Source organism: Belonocnema kinseyi, chromosome 8 (genome assembly GCF_010883055.1).
Source record: "Belonocnema kinseyi isolate 2016_QV_RU_SX_M_011 chromosome 8, B_treatae_v1, whole genome shotgun sequence".
Lineage (NCBI taxonomy): Eukaryota > Metazoa > Arthropoda > Insecta > Hymenoptera > Cynipidae > Belonocnema > Belonocnema kinseyi.
Window position 1 is genome coordinate 82680145 of NC_046664.1, and position 21857 is coordinate 82702001.

Sequence of the window (21857 nt, forward strand, 5' to 3'; positions counted from 1 at the left end):
CTAGAGGAATCAAAACCGAACCAAAAAAAAAAATATATATATATATATAGAAAAAGAAAAATTGCATTAGAAATCGAAATTCTTAACAATATGATTTATATTTCAAAATATTTATGATAATTGTGATATATTTCAGTTTTAAGCTATAAGAAGGGAATCGCCAATCCACAAAAAAAATTTTTTATATAAACTTAAAATTTTGCAAACATTTTTTTATATATTATAAAATCAACATTTTTGTATGTATTTAAAAATAATAAAAATGCCAAAATATTTCATAAATTTTACAAAATGTTAAAAGATTTGAAAAAATATACAAACATTTCAAAGATTTCTCAAGACATCGAAAAAATTTCAAATTATGTCCATAGATTTCGAGAAATTGGAAGATTGTCAAAAATTTCAAAAGTTTTCACATTTATTTATACCATTTCTATTTATATATGAAAAAAAAACGATATCAAAACTTAAAATTTTAAAAATATGATTTGCTTGTTGAAATATTTAGTTTGTTTGAAATGTTTTAAGATAATTTGAAATTTTCCCATGAATTTTAAGAAAATTTTTTTATTCTCTTGAAAAATTTCAAATTTCAAATTTCAAATAGCCTTAAAATCTTTTGATTCATTTTTAACAAATTTTTGAAATATTTTTAAATTCTTTCAAATTAATTTTTCAAAATAAAGAAATCATAAAAGAATTTCTAGAAATTTTAGAAATTTTTTTTATTCACTACCTTTTAAAATGCTTAAAAAGCTTCTGAAAGCGAAAAATAATTTGAAACTTGTAAATACTTCAAATTTTTTTACTGTATATTTTTGAAAATTTCGAATAAGAAGCTTATACATATTTGTTTTTAATTTCAAGAGTGAAAATATTTTCTTTAAAATCCTATGAAAATAAAAAATGATTTTTTGCTTTAAAAAAACCATTCCAAAATAGTTCCCAAATTTAAAAACAATGATCTGGAAGATTCTAAGAAATTTTTCTAATTTCAAAAATTGTAAGGAAAGTTTGAATAAGTTTAAAATATATTTGGAAAGCTTAGAAAGTTATTAAATAATTAAAAAAGAAAAAGACAAAAATTTGGGAATTCTTTTGAAATGTTTCAAAATCTTTTTAAATACTCTCAAACTAATTGTTTAAAATACAAAATTAAAATTAATTTTTATAGAAATCTAAAGTAATGCTTTTCCGTCTCTTGAAACCTTTCAAAATTCTCAAAAAGTTTATTTGTTCAAAATCTTTAAATACCTACATTTTTAGAAATTAAAAAAAAAAATTAACATCATATATTTGGTTTAACTCTTTTAAAATCTTCTAGAAAAACTTCTAGAAAAACTTCTTTAATCATAATCAAAAATCTATATTTTTTCAGATAATTTTTGAAATCTTTAAATTAAAAATTTAGAACTTGAAACAATTTCAAATACATACATCCAAATTTAAAATAAAATGCAGATATTTGCAGATTTCAAACAAAAAATTTAGAATTTTTTTAAAGAATTGTGAAAGATTTCAAAAGAATAAAAAAAAATGCCTTAAGAATCTTAAGAAAATTGAAAATGATTTTTCACATTGAAAAATTATTGTAACAGAAAGTTTAAGAAGAAGGTTAAACTGCGATATGCCACCTGGCGACGAAAATCCGAACTAGAAAAAATAGGTACAATTTTAAAGATGCATTTGAATTTGAGCATAAAATTGTCCTAACGATTTTTTTTGTGAATTTTAAAGTAATTATTGGATACTAAAAATAAGTATTTATCAAAAACAAAGGATTTTATATATAATTCACATTTTATACAGTGAAAAAACACATTTTTTGCAAAAAATATTTTCCTAAAAACAAACATTTCTTTTACTATTCATTGTGATTTTCAACATATTATATTTATTATATTTATTATATATTATATTTATTATGCAACAAAAATGAACGGTGCCGTCTTTGTACTTTAGACAATAAAAAAATGATTTCTTAATATATTTTCTAGTTTAAAAAAATGAACTAAAATTAAAAATGGTAAAGAAATTTAATTAATTTTCATGAATTTATTTTAAAAATTGCTTTTCGGCATAACTTTTTTCATGAAATTTAACTTAATATTTAGGACAAAAAGTAAATTTTCGTTATACTTTTTTTAAAATTAAACATGAACTAAAGGATCTTATTCTAAATAAGAAATCGCAACATAGGAACCAAGTTTTAAAAATTTATAAATTATTTTGCAGTTTTGGAATCAAGCTTATCGTGGGTAAAATTTTATAATTTTTTATAATTTTATAGTACCTTTTTTAAATTTTATAATTTTCCATTTTTAAATGTTATATTTTGTTTATTTTGTTAATAAAACGGACAATAAGACTTTGGGGAAATTCAAACTTCTTCAGATTTTATTTTAAAAGGTTAATTTTAAGTTAATTTTTAAGGTTGATGGACAATGTTGTTGGCTTTAAAAAATCTAAAGAAAAATTCGAAAATTTTCACAAGACATTATAACGTTCAGATATATTAAAAAGATCTTTTTAAAATAATTAACTTGATAATTTAAAAAATTTGGAAAAAAATGTAGATTTTTTACAATTTTGTAAAAAAGAAACTTTTTATGAATTTCGAATGTTTTTTAGAAAATCAAACAATATTCTCTAGATTATTAGGAAAATTTAAAGTTATTTTCTGGAAGATTTAAGTACATTTTTTTTTATTTTGCAGAATTAAAAAAAATTGCAGTTTAAAAAATTTGCAAGTTAAAAAAAAAGAACTAAAATTACAAATAGTCAAAAAATTTTAATTAACATTAATGAATTCATTTCAAAATTTTGCTTTTCGTCATAACTATTTTCATGAAATTTAGCCAAAAATTTAAGAAGAAAAGGGAATTTTCATTATACTTGTTTTTCAATTAATCATGAACTAAAGTTATTTCAAGCTAAAAAATAAACATTTTTAGAAATTATTTATAAAATCGAGGTGAACTTTTGAAATAAATATTTTACAATTTTCATTGTTTATTTAAATATAGTATATATATTTTTTATATATATATATATTTAACAAAATGTTCCCATTACAATCTGAAAAAGAGAAAAAAAACTTCTTCCTCCTAAAAAAGAAAAGAAAAAATCTGCCCGTTCAAAATGGAATTATAAAAAAATTTAACTTTTAAATCAAAATAATTTCCAATTAGAGGCGACACAAGTTTTAAAAATTCCAATTGTAAACTTATGAATTTCTTTATAAAAAATAAACAATCCCGAATAAATTGAAAGCATTCAAAATTTAAAATTTTGTTTTTTAATTGAAGAATCTCGAAATATAATTATTTCAGATTAAAATTTCGAAAAATTAAAAATTAAAAATGTTAAAAATTGATATATTTGTAAATTAGAATTATGAAAATTGTATCACTAAAAATTCAAAGCTAATATTATTGCGTGCAAAATTAAATTATTCGAAAATTTTAATTTTTAAATAAAAATAATTTTCAGTTCAAAGTGATTCAAATTTTAAAATTGTTAACTGTAAACTAAATTAAATGTTTTAAAGTCAAAGATGCTGAAATTATAGAATATTAAATTGTTATTACGATCACAAAACTTTAAATTGATGCAATAATTTTGTCTCAAATAAATAAAAAAAGTAATTCTCCCTCATTTTACCGTTCAAAATATAAAAAAATGTATTATAAATAAAACTTAAAAATTTATATATTTACAAAAACTGTTAATACAAAATAATTTTTAATGTAAAGTATTGAAGTTTCAAAAATGTGTACTCCAGATCGTAAAAACCCAAACGAATGCAAACTTTATTTAAAAATAAAAAAATAATGAGTCGTTAACAATTTCGTTAAAACTGTTTTAACACTCAACCCCTTCAAAATTTTAATTATATAGTATCTAATTTTGGAAAAAAATTATAAAGTGTAACGTTGAATATGAAAATTCACAACTTTAAAATTATAACCATTCAAAATTACAGAAAATACTCATTTTCTGAGGTATTAAATGTCTGAAAATTTTTCAGAAATTTCTTCCAAGAGTGAAAAATTGCTTTTCCGGGTTGAAAATTTAACTGTTTTGTAGGAAATTCGTACTTTTGACTAAAATAATCAACAATTGGCTAAAAAATGTGCATATTTGGTTGAAAATTTATCATTCCGGTTACCTTGTTTGTTAGAAAATCAATTTTTTAATTAAAAATAAACTATTTTCCTGAAACTTCAGCTTTGTTGGTTAAATCCAACTGTATTTTTTTTATTTTCAATTACAATATTTTATTATTGAAATATCAAATATCTATTTTATCGAAAATTCAACTGTTATATAGAAAATTCGTCGTTTTGGCTAAAAACATCAACAATTGGATAAAAAATTCTACTACATATTTCATACAAAATTAAAATGATTTGCATAAATTTCTTTTCTTTTTTATTGATATTTAATTGTCTCCAATGCAAATTTAACTTCTTTATTTTGTGGCAAAAATTGATATATTTTTTTATTTCAAAATAAAACTATTTATTTAGAAAAAATTTAATGAAAAAATAATTAAGTAAGATTTGTACTAAAATCACATCAATTGTTTAAATTATTTAGTAGAAAATTAAACTTTTTTTATTTGAAAATAGTGTATTTCGTATAATTTTTTTTGAAATAGTAAAAAAAAAGTGCCATTGTTTCAAAAAAGTTTAAAATAGTTGAATAGTATGGTGAGTCCGAGGCCTGTAGGTAGAAATTTAGTCACAGCTTGAAATTAGTACAAATTTTTAATCATTTAAATTAATAGTATTTCAAATTCTTCAGTTTCAAAGATTTTAAGTTATACATATCCTCTGTCAAGTATTTTTTCCGAGGAGTTTTAATTGTAATTTATTTATGTTTTGTTCATCTGCTAGATTTGGTAATGTTATAAATTATCCAGGTCCATTTACAATTTTTTATAAACTCTTAATATTCAAAAATTGGTTATTATGGATTTAAAAATGATTAATTCTCAATTAATTTGAATTGCAAGTATAAAACATTGAAAGTGCATTAATTATTTCATTTAATATTATTATGGTAACAAAAACTAAACATTGATTATTTTATTTCGTAATTCTCAATTTTACCGTGAAGATTCCAATTTTAGCGTGAAGTTTCCAATTTAATTTTAAGCCTGTTGCTACATACACTAATAAAGTTTATTTAAGCTTTTAATGCATTCAAACTTACATTAATGTGTTTTTTCACTGCAAAAGATAAAAATTCTATCTAAAACAATTTGTTTTTGATGAAGATTTGTTTTTAGTATTCAATCATTGTTTTAAGCTTAACAAAACAATCTTAAAAACACTTTCAGGCAAAAATTAAAATACAGGTTTAAAATAGTACCTACTCTTACCAGTTCCAGTTTTTGCCACCAGTTGGCGAAATCGTAAACCACCATTGCCAATATTCGCGGTAATATTCTCAAAAGAAGAGAAGCCCCAAAATAGGAGAAAAAAAGTGAAAAATTCCTACATTAATTAAAGTTTATTTAAGCTTTTAATGCATTCAAACTTACATTTAATGTATTTTTTCACTGCAAAAGATAGAAATTCTATCTAAAACAATTTTGTTTTTGATGAAGATTTGTTTTTAGTATTCAATCATTGTTTTAAATTTTACAAAACAATGTTAAAAATACTTTTAGGCAAAAATTAAAATACAGGTTTAAAATAGTACCTACTCTTACCAGTTCCAGTTTTCGCCACCAGGTGGCGAAATCGTAAACCACCATTCCCAATATTCGCGGTAATATTCTCAAAAGAAGAGAAACCCCAAAATAGGAGAAAAACAGTGAAAATTATCTAAAATATGTGATGAAAGGTGATAAAATTGAAAATAGGTGACTTGAGGGGGACAATAAAGGGTAGAGTTATAAAAAAAACATATATATATATATTACCAGTATTGTCGAGCGATGTCTCTGAACAGCACTCGTGTCCACGTAAACTGTCTTGAGTAACGTGTTTAAGGCAACATAACGGATGTTCTTGTCATTATTGAGCAAGAATCTGCCCAAAATATTCACAGCCAATACCCGCAGTCCACTTTCCGATTTAATATCCATGATCGAGAGAACCGTCTCGTACAGTATCGTGTTGCCGACATTCTTCGTCGTTTCTGTGTTTGTCGCAACTTGCGCGAGAATATCGTACATTGCCTCCGAGGCGTTCACGTCATTGCGCCCCAAAATTCGCAGCAGACGCAATATTTTCACCTGGAGAAACGGATCTGACACACCGGACACGTCGTGCTCGGGAGAGTATCCGGCGTGAATCAGATTCTTCAGAATCCTCACGAGGTTCGGCACAATCTGAAAATTCAAGTATTCGTCTGCTTTCATTTATTCGACAAATTATTTCTCGAGTGTTATCAAAACAATCAATTTTCGATACTCGCGTTTTAATTTCAGGGGTCACAGACACTTTCTTTAAAAATACGAACCAAAATTAATCAATCAGGAATGGCCATTTTGAAAACATGAAAAAAAATTTCCGGTTTTTCTCAATTTTTCCCGAAAAAGCTCAACAATTTGGCATTTAAAGTAATAAAAACTGAGCTGCAAATCATCTTAATCAATTTTAAGCTAGAAATTTTAAAAATTGTACGATAAAATTTTGGTTAGAAACTGAAACACTTCTTCTAAATTAAAAGTTAAATTATTTTCATTTTAAATAGTTTGAAAATCCTTAGAAAATTTCAAAACTTTATTTCAAAATATTGAAACATCTAAATGTTGTTCGACATTTCTTCAAATTTTCAATTATTTTTCGACTTTTTTCACAAATTTTAAATATCTTTTATAATGATTCGAATTTTTTATATATATTTTTTTTAATCTTGTAAAATGGAAAATATTTTTGACGATTTTGGAAATCTTTTTGAATCTTTTTAAATATTATCTTAAAATTATTTCTTCAAAATAAAAAGTCATTTTCAATTTTCCTAGGAATCTTAAGAAAATATTTTTTTTCTTTTAAAGCCTTTCATTGTTCTTAAAAAGCTTCTAAATTTCTTCTTCGAAACCTGAAAAAAATCTATATTTTGTTTAAATTTAGACTGTGTACTATTTGCACCAAAATTTAGGCACTAATAGCCGGATTTTATTGGTATACCAAATTATTTTAATTCATTACAAATTTTTTTATTAATTTTGAATTTTTGCAGTTCAGTATTTATTAAACATTAAAATTCAACAATTTTACTATTAAATTAATTTTTTTCAAAAACAACAATTAAAATTGTAACATTCATTGTTTAGTTTTTTGTTATGTTTTGAATATTTGATTTACAATTACCGATTTTATATGGCCACTGAAATATGTTTAAATAATCAGTAATTGTTATTTTTCTAAATTACACAATTTCAAATTTTAGGCTAAAACATTATTTTAAAGTTATTAAAAATTTGTTTACATATACATATGATGTATTTTTACATAAAAACATTATTTTTTATGAAAAATGTTAAAATTCATTAAAAAAATATATTAGTTTTAACCATGTTTTTTAGAAAATGAATTTTTTATGACCGTCGCTTCTGTAATGAATGACGGCTTATTTTTTTCGGGAAAAAAATCTCTACAAATGTTTTCTTAACATTAAAGTGCAGTCATTTTTCAAAAATTGGTAAGAAGCGACGGTCAGAAAAAATTCAATTGTAAAGAACATGGTCAAAAATTATTGTTTCTTTTTGTGAATTTTAACATTTTTTATAACAAAAAAATTTATTTTCTTGGAATGAAATCAGTTATAATATTTTCATTCGAATCGTCTTGTAAAATCAATTATAATTCATTTGTTAATCCTTAATTTGCAGTTCAATTAAAAAACACTTTATAAAACCGTCTGTCTTTAAAAATGTATTTTAAAATTGCTTAAATGAAAAATGTTCCCTTAAAAATTAACATTCAAAATAGGAAATTTGTAAATAAAAATATTTTAGAATTATGCACTGTAAACTGAATGATATCGTAATTAAAGATAATAAAAATTCAACTGATTATTTAAAAAACTGTTGAAATCAAACTTGGAGAGAATTTTTTTTCTACAAATTTGTAAAATTCCCGGTAAAAAAATAATTGAACAATTTTAAATTACATGAAGATCAACTGCAAAATTCAGAATTTTTAACTTTTATAAATTATAGAGTTCAATGATTTAGATTAAGTTCCAAAAATATAAATTCAGGTTGATATTTTAAATACTCTAAATTAAAGAATTAATCAATAAACTACAACAATTTTTAAATTACATTATTTTAAGTAATTTAAAGCCAGAAACATTAAAAATGTAAAAATTACATTATCTTTCTTTCCTTGATGAAAATTTATATATTTTATTGAAACTGAATCTTTTGGGTTTAAAATTGAAGTAAACGGTTGAGAATTCATTCCTTGTTTTGAAAATTCATTGTTTTAACTAAACATTTAAATTTTCTATTCTTGATTAAAAAACTATTTGAAAAAAAAAACAATTTCTTTGTTGAAAATTAGTTTTTGTTATTTGTTTCACTTTTTTTTTTGGCAAATGACATGTTGAAAATTTAACTATTTCTGGATGAAAATGACCCTTTTTTAATTAAAAATTCATCTGTTTTAGGAGAAATTTCATCTTTCTTGGATAAAAATGCAACTTTTGGGTTGAAAATTAAACTATTTTGTTAAAAAGTCATACTTTTTTGTTGCATATTCGACTGTTTTATTGAAAATTGAACTATTTCATACAAAATTTACTCTTTTTTTAAAATTAAAATGTTGGCATTGAAAAAAGTACTGAGATACTTTTTAAAAAATGTCGTTTTTTATTGAAAATTCCTCTGTTTTAGTACAAATTACATCTTTCTTGGATAAAAATGCAACTTTTTGGGATAAAAATTCATTTAAATACATTTTAAGCTAGAAATATTAAAAACTGTAGATAACATTTTTGTTTCAAATTTTATTTCAAAATCTCGAAACATCTACATGTTCTTTTACATTTATTCAAATTTTCAATTATTTTGGAAATTTTTTCAAAACTTCTAAATATCTTTTATAATGATTCGAATTCTTCCGAATATTATTTTCAATCCTCTAAAATGAAAAATATTTTTGACAATTTTGGAAATCTCTTAAAATTATTTCTTCAAAATAAAAGGCCATTTTCAATTTTCCTAGGAATCTTAAGAATATGTTTTTTTATTCTTTTGAAGCCTTTCATCTTTCTTAAAAAGCTTCTAATTTTTTTTTCTCTTGAAATTAGTCGAATTTTTTCTAGGAATGATAGATGTTCAATATTTATTATACATAAAAATTCAACAATTTTAATGATCAGCAATTGTAACTTTTTTTCATTGAAAATTTTTTTATTTTAGGCTTACACAATATTTCAAATCTGATTAAAGCGTTTAACTATGAATATATTATTTTGAAGTTATTTTAAAATTAATATTTAAAACTTGTTACTCCTTAATTTATAGTTCAATTTCAAAAATCATTTTAATTTATAATCATTTTTGATCAACTAAAAAGGTTTTTTTTATCAAAAATTCTCGATTTCAAATGCCACTAATTTTTATTTTTTTAAGTCTTTAAAAACGTATTATAAAACTCGTTGAATAAAAAATGTACGCTTAAAAATTAAAATCCAAAATGGAAAATTTGTAAGTGAAAGTTTTTCAAATTACCCACTGTAAACTGAATATCACAATTTAAAAAAATAAAAATTCAACTAATTATTCTTTTTAATGTTGAAATGATACTGGAAAAGAATTTTTTTCTAAAAATTTGTAAAATTCCCAGTAAAAAAAATCTCCATTTGAAGTAATTTAAACTGAGCTGCAAACAAATTTTTAACAATTTTTAGCTATAGAAATATTAAAAATTGAACGATATAATTTTTGTTATGAACTGAAAACTTTTTTCATTAAAAGTTAAATTATTTTCATTTTAAATAGTTTAAAAATTCTAGAAGATTCAAAATTTTATTTCGAAATCTTGAAATATCTACATGTTACATTTATTCAAATTTTTAGTTAATTTAGAAATTTGTTCAGAACTTCTAAACATCTTTTAAAGTGATTCAAATCCTTTTTTTTTTACTTCCTGTAAAATTAAAATTATTTTTCTAAAATCTTCCAGATTTATTTGTGACACTTTTAGGAATCTTTTTAAATATGTTTGAATATTCTCTTAAAATTAATTTTTCAAAATAAAATTTTAATAGGAATCTTAACAAAATGTTTATTATTCTTTTGAAGCCTTTCATATTTCTCAAGGTAGTTGTCGTGTCGAAAGTTAGATATCTGAAAAAATAGTTTTTTCATGATTTTAAGAATTAAACATATTATAACTAATGTCATTTCAAACAAAAAAACATTTTTTATAACAATAAATATTAGATATATAGAACAATATTAGATAATTTTTATTTTTCTTCATTAAAAAATTTCAAATTATCAAATTAAATAAATAAAACAATATTTTTAATTTCATAAAAACCTTCGATTGTAAATATATTATTTTGAAGGTACTTTAAAATTGAAAATAGTTCATAAAGTTTTTTTTTGATCGAAAATTAGTATTTTCAAACAAACATGGAACAATTTTAGGTTATGTTGACTTTCTACACCGGAAATCGGTATTTTTGGTCGAAAATCATTAAATTTCACGGTTAAAACTATTTTTGTACAATTGTAATTTAAAATTATATTTCTCAAACGAGTTACAATTTCGAAAAAATTTAAGGTTATATCAGCATTTTTCACGGGAAATAGATTATTTGAAACAAAAATTATTTGACTTTAAAAATTAATCTTACAATTTTGAAAAACTTTAGGTTATTTTGTTTTTATTTCAGATATCTAAAATAATAGAAAAGAAAAGCAAGGACAACATTTTTAATAATTGATGAAAGTTGACACCATAACTTCACAAATAATATATTATATATAAAATATATAAATATAAATAATTTATTGGTATAAAACGCTAACACAACCTTACATTATTAAAAAGTTAGAAATCTTTTTTGAAATGTTTGAAATATGAAACTAAAAGAAAATTAAAGCTGCCGTTTTCCGAAGGAAAACACTAACATAACCTAAAATTGTTCAAAATTGTAAGCTGTATTTTTTTAATCCAATCATTTTTGTTTAAAATAACGGTGTTCCGGTGAAAACATCAACATAACTTTAAATTGTTCAAAAATGTTTAACCTTCATGAAAGCTATAATTTTTTGCTGAAAATAACGATTTTTGATGGAAAACAACAACATAACCTTAAATTGTTAAAAAATTATGACTCTTTGCAAGAATTAAAATATAATGTTTTATATTAAAAATACAAATTTTCAACGAAAAGCTCTAACATAGTCCAAAATTGTTAAAGGGATCGAATTTTTGTAAAAATTATAATGATTTTTTTTTAATTAGCATTTTTTGATGTAAAAGACCGACATAACCTAAAACTGTTCAAAAATGATTAAACTTCTCATAAATCTAATTTTTAATTTCTATTTCCGGCGAAAACGATGAGTAGAATCAGAAATACTCGAAGCTCTTTTAATTTTATTATTTTAAACATAAATCATTAACCTAATGATTTTTTATTCAAAAATAAAATTTTTAGGTGAAACATGCGACGATAGCCCTTAAATTATCGAAAATTGTAAATATTTCAAATCGAATTTTTAATAAAAATAAAAAAGAATTTCCTATAAAAACCTATACATAATAGAAAATTATTCACAATGGTCAATCTTCCTCGATACCAATTTTTGGCGTAAAGAATTAGCATAACCTAAAATTGTTAAAACTTTTGAATCCACTTTCAAATATTTATTTTTCATTATTAAAAATACCAATTTCCGAGGAAAAATACTAACATTTTTCACAATTGTTGAGAGAGCCTAAATCTTTGTTAGAATAATAAAGATTTTTGTTTTAAAATACCATCTTGTTAAACTAACCTAAAATTGTTGAAATTTATGAATCTTCTAAAAAAAATGTTGTATTATTATTAAAAATAAAAAAAAATAGGAAAAAATGTAAGGTGTTAAAAATGTTTTAATCGGCGAAAACTAATAATTTATTATTAAAAATACCGATTTCCGGTGTGAAACACTAATAGAACCTAAAATTGTTCAAAATTGTGCATCTTTGTGATTTTTTTTAATATAAGGGGAATAGGGGTCTGTGATCCCTGTCACTTCCTTAAATTTTTGTTAAACGGAGTAAAAATATGTTTCAATTTAAATACTCATGCAAATATGAGAATATAAAATATATAAATAATTAAAAATATTTTTACGATTTAACATTCGTAAATTCGAGCTGTTCAAATTATCAATTTGAATAAATACTTCAAAAAAGGACACCTCTAAAACATTATGATTACATAATCAAAAAATGTGGTACATTTCATGCTTGAGAGAAAAATTAAAATTACATAATCCAATCATAAAAAAATATATATCTGCAAACATACAATTGAAGTAATTAAAAAAAGAGAAAAGAAATTTTAGAAGATTAAAAGAAAGTCAATAAATACGCGATAAAGGTTATCAACGAATTTATTTAGCGAAACTATATTTTAAAAAAATATTCCAAAAACTGTAATTAAAGAAATTAAAATTAAATAATCGTTCAAAGTTTCTCACAGGCTAATTATAATAAAATATTTAATCGCTTTACGCAATAAATTATCAATAATTATAAAATTGTATAGAATAATTTAAATCTAGAAAAGCACATTTTCTTATATCAAGCGCCTCATGCAGAAACACTGCAAAATTATCAATAGTTTACCTCTCTGTGGCCGCATTCCTGAATAAGAAAAAAACCATATTCTTTATTGTGATTTGCAGATCAATGCATTCAACATGTTTTTTTTTTACATTTTTTCAAATTTTTAATTTGTTAAAATTTTTTTCAAAACTTCTAAATATCTTTTAAAATTATTCGAATTTTCCCTTAAAATCCTCCAAATTCATTTTTAATACTTTTGCAAATCTTTTTAAACATTCTCTTCAAATTAATTTTCCGAAATAAAAAATCATTTTCAAGTTTACTATAAAATGTTTTTTATTCTTCTAAAACCTTTCAAAATGCCTAAAATGCTTAAAATTTTTTTTCTACATCTGACCAAATTTATACAGTTTTAAATTAGGCCGTGGACTATTTGCACCGAAATTTTTGTACAAATAGCCGGATAATTACATTTTTTTTTAAACACTGAAAAATGGAGTATTCACATTTCCACTGAGAACTAATATTCCATTAAAAAAAAATTTAAACTATTTTTTTACAAAACCATTAAATTTCTTACCACATAGTTAAAGCCGTTACCAAATTGTTGAATTTTCAAGCAAAAAAGATGAATAGTCTGCATTTTTAAACCATAAAAGTTCCATTTTTTACCAAAAAATTAAGCAGACAAATTTCTATTGAGAAAAATTAATTTTCCATTAAAACAACAACGATAAAAACGAATTTTTAACGAAAAAGTTAAATTTTATACCAAATTTTTTTATTTTCAACAAAATAGTTTAATCCTCAACCACAACAAAATTTTGATTAAAAATAATGATTTGATTTCCTACCTAATAAGGACCAATTTTCAATAACAACAACAAGCATTTTTTTAACCAAAATGTTGAATTTTTAACCAAAAATGAAGTATATAAATTTCCAAAACAGTTTAATTTTATACCAATTTGTTGAATTTTCAAGGCAAAAAGCCGAATTCTCTATAAAACAATATAATTTTAAAAAGCAAGAACATGAAATAACAAGAAAACAAGTTAATTTACAATTTATCAATTGATTTTTTAACAAAATATTTGAATTTGCAGTTTAAAAAACCTTTTTTTACAACAAAAAAGAATTTTTATTTTAATTTAGTAACCAAAAAAAAAACGAACTTTCAACTAAAATTATGAATCTACAACGAAAGAAAAATTCGTTCAACTTTCAACCAAGGAGTGGAATTTTTAATGAATTATTTTTTTGGTTGAAAATTCTACTTTTTGGTTACAAATGCTACTATTTAGTTAAAGATTTAACTATTTTATTGGAAATTAAAGTCTTTTGTTTTAAAGTAATCATTTTTGGTCAAAAAATTATATTGTTTTGTAGAAAATTAATTTTTTTAATTGAGAATTCATATTTTTTGGTTGAAAATCAATTCTTTTCATTTGAAACTATTATTGTATTTTTGTTTAGGAAATAATCTCTTTTACTTAGAAAACATACTTTTTGTAAAAATTCAACCATTTTTTATAAAAAGTCGCCATTTTTGTCGAAAATTCATATTTTTTTGTTGAAAATTTATCTTTTGATAGGAAATTCGGTTCTTTTTTTATTGTTGAAAATTCACCTTTTATATTTCAGCGGTAATAATTTTTATTGAAAAGTGTACTATTATATTTTTGGCTTTTAGTTTAAAATTCTACAAATTAGTTGAAAGTTTATTTATTTTATGAAAATTGAACTAGGTTCTTAAGAAGTCACCTTTTTTGTTAAAAATTAAGCTCTGGCTTCAAAAAATCTATTTTGATTGAAAGTTAATTCTTTTTATCAAAAACAAAAAAAAAGTATTATATTTCTTTTTCAGAATTAATTTCAATTCAACTATTTTGTTGAAAAATAATATTTTTTATGTCGAAAATCTATCCTTTTTGGATTGAAAATTCTCTTTTAATTAAAAAATCGTCTTTTTGGGGGAAAATTTAACTATTTACCAAAAAAAATCACCGTTTGGATAAAAATTTCTACTATTTGGTTGAAAACTCAACTGTTTTGTTAAAAATTCATCTTCTTTGGTTCAAAATTGATCCTTTTTGATTGAAAGATAATTATTTTTATTTGACAAAAAATTATATTTTTATTTTAGAATTAATCTAAATTAAACTATTTTCTTAAAAAGTAATCTTTTTTTTAATCAAAATTTCAACTGATTTATTGAACACTTGTATTTTTGGATAGAAAATCAATCCTTTTAGTGTAAAAAATCCTCATTTGTTAGAAAAGTGCTATTTTGTTAGTTGAAAATTCGTCTTCCTTGCTTCAAAATTAAACTGGCTTGTAAAATATTCATCTTTTTAAATTTAAAATTCGATCATTTGGTTCAAGATTCGTCGATTAGGTAAGTGTAATAAATACTGTATTTGGTGTTCAAATTGTAATTTTGAATAAAATTGTACTTTTTCAACTGAAAATAAGATTGCAAAAAATGAGAAACCCCAAAATAGGACAAAATGGCGACAAATCCCTAAAATAGGTGACAAAAGGTAAACACTTCTAAATTTGAATTCTTATAAATTTTTAAAACTGAATTTTTAAATTCTTTAAATTAAGATGTACGCTTAAAAATTAAAAACCTTAAATGGAATTTTTTTCAAGTAAAACATTTTAGAATTACGCATTATAAACTGAATGATATTAGAATTAAAAAAGGTTACAATTTAACTAATTATTTAAAAAACGCTTGAAATCAAAGAAAGTTGAACAGATTTCTTTCTTCTAAAAATGTGTAAAATTCCGGTCAAAAAATAAATTCACTGTCATTTCTCGGGGTCGATTTTTATCAAAATTATTAAAATTCATATTTATTTATCGCAGGCTTCGCAGTCTTTCCTTTTTTTCTTATTTGTCCATTTAGAAGCGAACTAAAATAATAGAACCCAAGAAGAAAATCCAACTATTTTTCGTTGCAAGTTCATTATTCTTGGTTAAAAAGTCTACTATTAAATTTTTCGTTAAGAATTAATTTTTTTCTTTACAAATTTGATTATCAAAATTGAATTATTTGGTTCAAAATTTAAAAAATTTTGTTAAAAATTCATATTCTATGGTAGACAATTCAACTGTTGTGTTAAAAAATTGTCTTTTTGTCTTCATAAATACAACAGTTTAATTGAAAGTTTGTTTCTTTCTGGACTAAAAAATTTTTTTATTGAAAATTCAGCTACTTTGCTGAACATTCATGTTTTTGGTTTGATAATGTATCTCTTTCTGGTGAAATTTTATTTTTTTGTTTTTTTTTTTTAAATGCAACAGTCTAGTTAAAAATTGATCTCTTTGGGTTGAAAATGAATTTATTGTTATTGAAAATTCACATTTTTTGGTTCAAAATTAATCTACTTTGTACAAAAATTCGTGTAAATTTAAGTATTTGGTCGAAAATTGATATAGTTTGTTGAAAACATGTCTTTTTTTGGAAAAAATTAATTTTTTGGTTAAAAATTCAATTGTTTTATTAAAAATTAATCTGTTGTAAGTAGATTAGGATTCAAGTATTTTGTTGAAAATTGGTATTTTTGGTTAAATCCAACTGTGTTTTATTTTTAATTAAATTTTTTTTCGAAATGTCAAATATTACATTTGTTGTCAAAAATTGAACTTTTTAGATTAAAATTTCAACTCTTTGGTTCAAAATTCAAATATTTTATTAAAAATTTGTTTTATTTTAATTTTAAATTCATTAGTTTCGCTTGAAAATTGAATTATTTCGTTCAAATCGCCTTTTTTTGGTTCCTAATTATTTTTTTAACCAAAAATTGATCTATTTCATTCTTTTGTTACAAATTTCATTGTTTGGTTGCAAATTCCGCTTCTTTCAATAAAAACTGAACCATTTTATTGATATTTTTAAAATTTTTCTTTTTTGTTTAAATTCAACTGTTTTTCATTAAAAATTCGTCTCTTTTAGTTCAAAATTATTCTCGTTAATCAAAAATTAATATTTTTTGTTGAAAAATCTTTTTTCGGTTGAAAATTCAAATAATTTTTACAAACTTCGTTTTTCTTTTCTTGAAGATTGACATTTTTAATTGAGAATACAATTATGTGTTTAAAAATTCACTTTTTAAAAATAAAATTATTCTTGTTCTTTGTAAATTTATTTATTTTGGTTAAAAAATCATTTCTTTGGTTAAAAATTTAACTATTTTGTTGAAAAATTAAATACTTTGTTGAAAACTTAACTACTTTGTTACAACCATTTTTCTGGGTTAAAAATTAATTTTATTGTTTACAAATTCATTATTTTCGGTTGAAAACATAAGCATTTTTTTTCAAATCTCCTTTTTTTTGGTTCAAAATTACTTTTTAAACTAAAAATTTAACTATTTTATTTTTGGTCAGCAAATTTTTTTAGTTGCAAGTTTACTTCTTTCTTTTATTTAATATTAAAATAATAAAAATCTTTTTTGGTTTCAATATCAACTGTTAAATTTGTTGTTGAAAATTCGCCTCTATGGCTAAAAATTCATTTATTCTATTAAAATTTTCGCTTTTTTTTTATTGAAAATCAATTCTTTTTCAACAGAAAATTTCAGTCTTCCATCATTGGTTGAAAAAGTTTTGTTTTTTAGTTAAAAGTTCAGTTTTTTATCTGAAAACTACACTATTCCATTTTGGATGAAAAGTAGTTATTTTTTTTTTTTAGTAAAAAATTTACATTTTTTATTTAGAAATTTAAATATTTAGTTTGAAATTTTTGTATTTTATTTAATATTTGTCTCTTTTACTTAAAAATTATTCTTGTTGATAAAAAATTGTTCTGTTTTGTTAAAAAATCATTTTTCCGTTGAAAATTGAACTAATTAAAAAAAATTCGTTTTTCTTTTATTGAAAATTGACATTTTTAATTGAAAATATAACTATGTGTTTGAAAATTGACTTTATAAAATAAAATTATTCTTGTTCTTTGTAAATTCATTTCTTCGATTAAAAATTTAACCAGTTTGTTGAAAACTTAACTACTTTGTTACAACCATTTTTCTGGGTTGAAAATTAATTTTAGTGTTTGAAAATTCATTATTTTCGGTTGAGAACAAAAGTATTTTCTTTTAAATCTCCTTCTTTTTCGTTCAAAATTATTTTCTTAACTGAAAACTGAACTATTTCATTTTTGTTTACATTTTTTTTAGTTGCAAATTCCGCTTCTTTCAATAAAAACTGAACCATTTTATTAATTTTTTTTTAAATGTTCTTTTTTGTTTAAATTCCACTGTTTTATATGTAATATTAACATTTTATTGTTGAAATATCAAAAATTTAATTTTTCGTTGAAAATTCATCTTTTTAGGTTTAAAGTCGACTTTTTCGTAGAAAATTAATCTTCTTGTTTGAAAATTCATTCGTTTTTTGTTAAAATTTTATTAATTTAGTTGCAAATTAATTTCTATCAATGAAAATTAAACTATTTCATCACATTTTTTTTACTAAAAATTAATTTTTGAATTTCTAAATTAAGAATTTTGTTTAAAAATGGTCTTTTTGTTTAAATTCAGCTGTTTCTTGTTGAAAATTAAAATATTTTTGTTGTAATATTAACTAATTATTTTGTTGTTGAAAATTCATCTTTATTGTTAGAAATTGATCTGTATTGTTGAAAATTTAATTTTTTTTTATCTGAAAATTTCACCATTCTATTGTGGTTGAAAATTTATTTTTTAGTTGAAAATTGAATAATTTTGCGGAAAATTCTTTTTTTTTAGTATAAGATTTACACTTTTAAGGTAAAACTTCAAATATTTAGTTGGAAATTTTTGTATTTGTTTGAAAATTCGTCTCCTTTAATTAAAAATTATGCGTGTTAATAAGCAATTAATCTTTTTTATTGAAAAATAATTTTTTGTTGAAAATTTAACTAATTAAAAAAGAATTAGTTTTTCTTTTCTTGAAAATTGAAATTTTTAGTAGAAAATTTAACAATGTGTTTGAAAATTGACCTTTTTTAAACAAAATTATTCTTGTTCTTTTGTAAATTAATTTCTTTGCTTAAAAATTTAACTAGTTTCTTAAAAATGTAACTAATTTGTTAAACCATTTTTCTTATTAAAAATTATTTGTATTGTTTGAAAATTCATTATTTTTGGTTGAGAAAAGAAGTTTTTTTTCAAACCTTCTTTTTTTGGTTCAAAATTATTTTTTTACTGAAAATTTAACGATTTCATTTTTCGTTACAAATTTTTTTAGTTGCAAGTTTTTTTCTTTCGATGAAAATTTAACTGTTTAATTTATAATTTTTTGTTTTTGTTTGGTTAAATATTAATTCTTGAACAGAAAAATTTTATTTGTAGTTTTTATTTAAAAATAAGATATTTAAAATGTTTTTCGGTTGGAATATCAACTGTTTATTTTTTTGTTGTAAATTCGCCTCTATGTCTAAAAATTTATTTCTTCCATTGAAAACTTCGCTTTTTTTAAATTAATTTTTTCAACAGAAAATTTATTGGCTGAAAATGTTTTTTTTTTTTTTAATAACAAATTTTCCTTTTTGTTGTTGCAAATCGAACTATATTGTTGAAAATTCAGTTTTTTATCTAACAATTAATTCGTTGTTTATTTTATTAGAAAATTAAAATTTTGTAGTTCGAAATTTTAATATTTAGTTGGAAATTTTTGTATTTTATTAAAAATTCGTCTTTTTTAGTTCAAAATTATTCTCGTTAATCAAAAATTAATATTTTTTGTTGAAAAATCTTTTTTCGGTTGAAAATTCAACTAATTTTTACAATCTTCGTTTTTCTTTTCTTGAAGATTGTCATTTTTAATTGAGAATACAATTATGTGTTTAAAAATTCACTTTTTAAAAATAAAATTATTCTTGTTCTTTGTAAATTTATTTATTTTGGTTAAAAATTCATTTCTTTGGTTAAAAATTTAACTATTTTGTTGAAAAATTAATTACTTTGTTGAAAACTTAACTACTTTGTTACAACCATTTTTCTGGGTTAAAAATTAATTTTATTGTTTGCAAATTCATTATTTTCGGTTGAAAACATAAGCATTTTTTTCAAACCTCCTTTTTTTGGTTCAAAATTACTTTTTTAACTAAAAATTTAACTATTTTATTTTTGGTCAGCACATTTTTTAGTTGCAAGTTTACTTCTTTACTGAAAATTTAACCTTAATTTACGATATAATTTTTTTGGGGTAAAAGATTAATTTTTGAAGAGAAAAATTAACTATTTCATTTCTAGTTTTTATTTAATATTAAAATATTAAAAATCTTTTTTGGTTTCAATATCAACTGTTGAATTTGTTGTTGAAAATTCGCCTCTATGGCTAAAAATTCATTTATTCTATTAAAAATTTCGCTTTTTTTTATTGAAAATCAATTTTTTTTCAACAGAAAATTTAAGTCTTCCATCATTGGTTGAAAAAGTTTTGTTTTTTAGTTAAAAGTTCAGTTTTTTATCTGAAAACATATTTGTCTCTTTTAGTTAAAAATTATTCTTGTTGATAAGAAATTGTTCTTTTTGTTAAAAAATCATTTTTCCGTTCAAAATTTAACTAATTAAAAAAATCGTTTTTCTTTTATTGAAAATTGACATTTTTAATTGAAAATATAACTATGTGTTTGAAAATTGACTTTTCAAAATAAAATTATTCTTGTTCTTTGTAAATTCATTTCTTTGATTAAAAATTTAACCAGTTTGTTGAAAACTTAACTACTTTGTTACAACCATTTTTCTGGGTTGAAAATTAATTTTAGTGTTTGAAAATTCATTATTTTCGGTTGAGAACAAAAGTATATTCTTTTAAATCTCCTTCTTTTTCGTTCAAAATTATTTTCTCAACTGAAAACTGAACTATTTCATTTTTGTTTACATTTTCTTTTAGTTGCAAGTTTAGTTTGAAAATTCATCTCTGACTAAAAATTCAATTATTCTATTGAAAATTTCGGTTTTTTTTTGTGGAAATTAATTTTTTCAACAGAAAATTTAACTGTTCCATTATCGGTTGAAAATGCTTTGTTGGAAATCGAACCATATTGTTTAAAATTCAGTTTTTATCTGAAACTCACACTATTCCATTTTGTGTATAAATTCATTGTTTTGTTTTTTAGTAGAAAATTTACATTTTTTAGTTAAAAATTTAAATATTTAGATGGAAATTTTTGTATTTTATTGAAAATTCGTCTCTTTTAGTTGAAAAATCTTTTCTCGGTTGAAAATTTAACTAATTTTTTTAAAATTCCTTTTTTTCTTCTTGAAAATTGACAATTTTAATTGAATATTTAACTATGTGTTTGAAAATTGACTTTTTTAAAAATAAAATTATTCTTGTTCTTTGGAAATTCATTTATTTTGGTTAAAAAATTATTTTTTAACTGAAAATTTAATTACTTCATTTTTAGTTACAAATTTTTTTCTATTGAAAATTTCGGTTTTTTTTTTGTGGAAATTAATTTTTTTTAACAGAAAATTTAACTGTTCCATTATCGATTGAAAATGCTTTGTTGAAAATCGAACCATATTGTTGAAAATTCAGTTTTGATCTGAAAATTACACTATTCCATTTTGTTTATAAATTCATTGCTTTTTGTTTGTTTTTTTTTAGAAAATTTACATTTTTTAGTTAAAAATTTAAATATTTAGATGGAAATTTTTGTATTTTATTGAAAATTCGTCTCTTTTAGTTGAAAAATCTTTTCTCGGTTGAAAATTTAACTAATTTTTTAAAAATTCCTTTTTTTTCTTCTTGAAAATTGACAATTTTAATTGAAAATTTAACCATGTGTTTTGAAAATTGACTTTTTTTTAAATAAAATTATTCTTGTTCTTTGGAAATTCATTTATTTTGGTTAAAAATTTCTTTTTTAACTGAAAATTTAACTACTTCATTTTTGGTTACAAATTTTTTTCTATTGCCAATTTCGATTTTTTTTTGGTGGAAATTAATTTTTTTCCCAGAAAATTTAAACGATTTCATAATTGGTTAAAAATGTAGTTTTTTTTAAGTTATAATTTTTTTTTGCAAATTGAACTGTATTCTTGAAAATTCAGTTTTTTATCTGAAAATTACACAACTTCAAATATTTATTTGGAA

General features: G+C 21.4%; 1 protein-coding gene across 8 annotated transcripts in view; it reads right to left on the reverse strand.

The window, feature by feature from the left end:
* The window catches only part of LOC117178903 (AP-1 complex subunit gamma-1), a 93038-nt gene that overhangs the window by 37420 nt on the left and 33761 nt on the right, over window positions 1-21857 (reverse strand). For all 8 annotated transcript variants that reach the window (XM_033370435.1, XM_033370442.1, XM_033370438.1 and 5 more), the window contains one exon: window positions 5936-6346. In XM_033370435.1, coding sequence (XP_033226326.1) covers window positions 5936-6346 — 411 coding nt within the window. The remainder of the gene's footprint in view (window positions 1-5935; window positions 6347-21857) is intronic.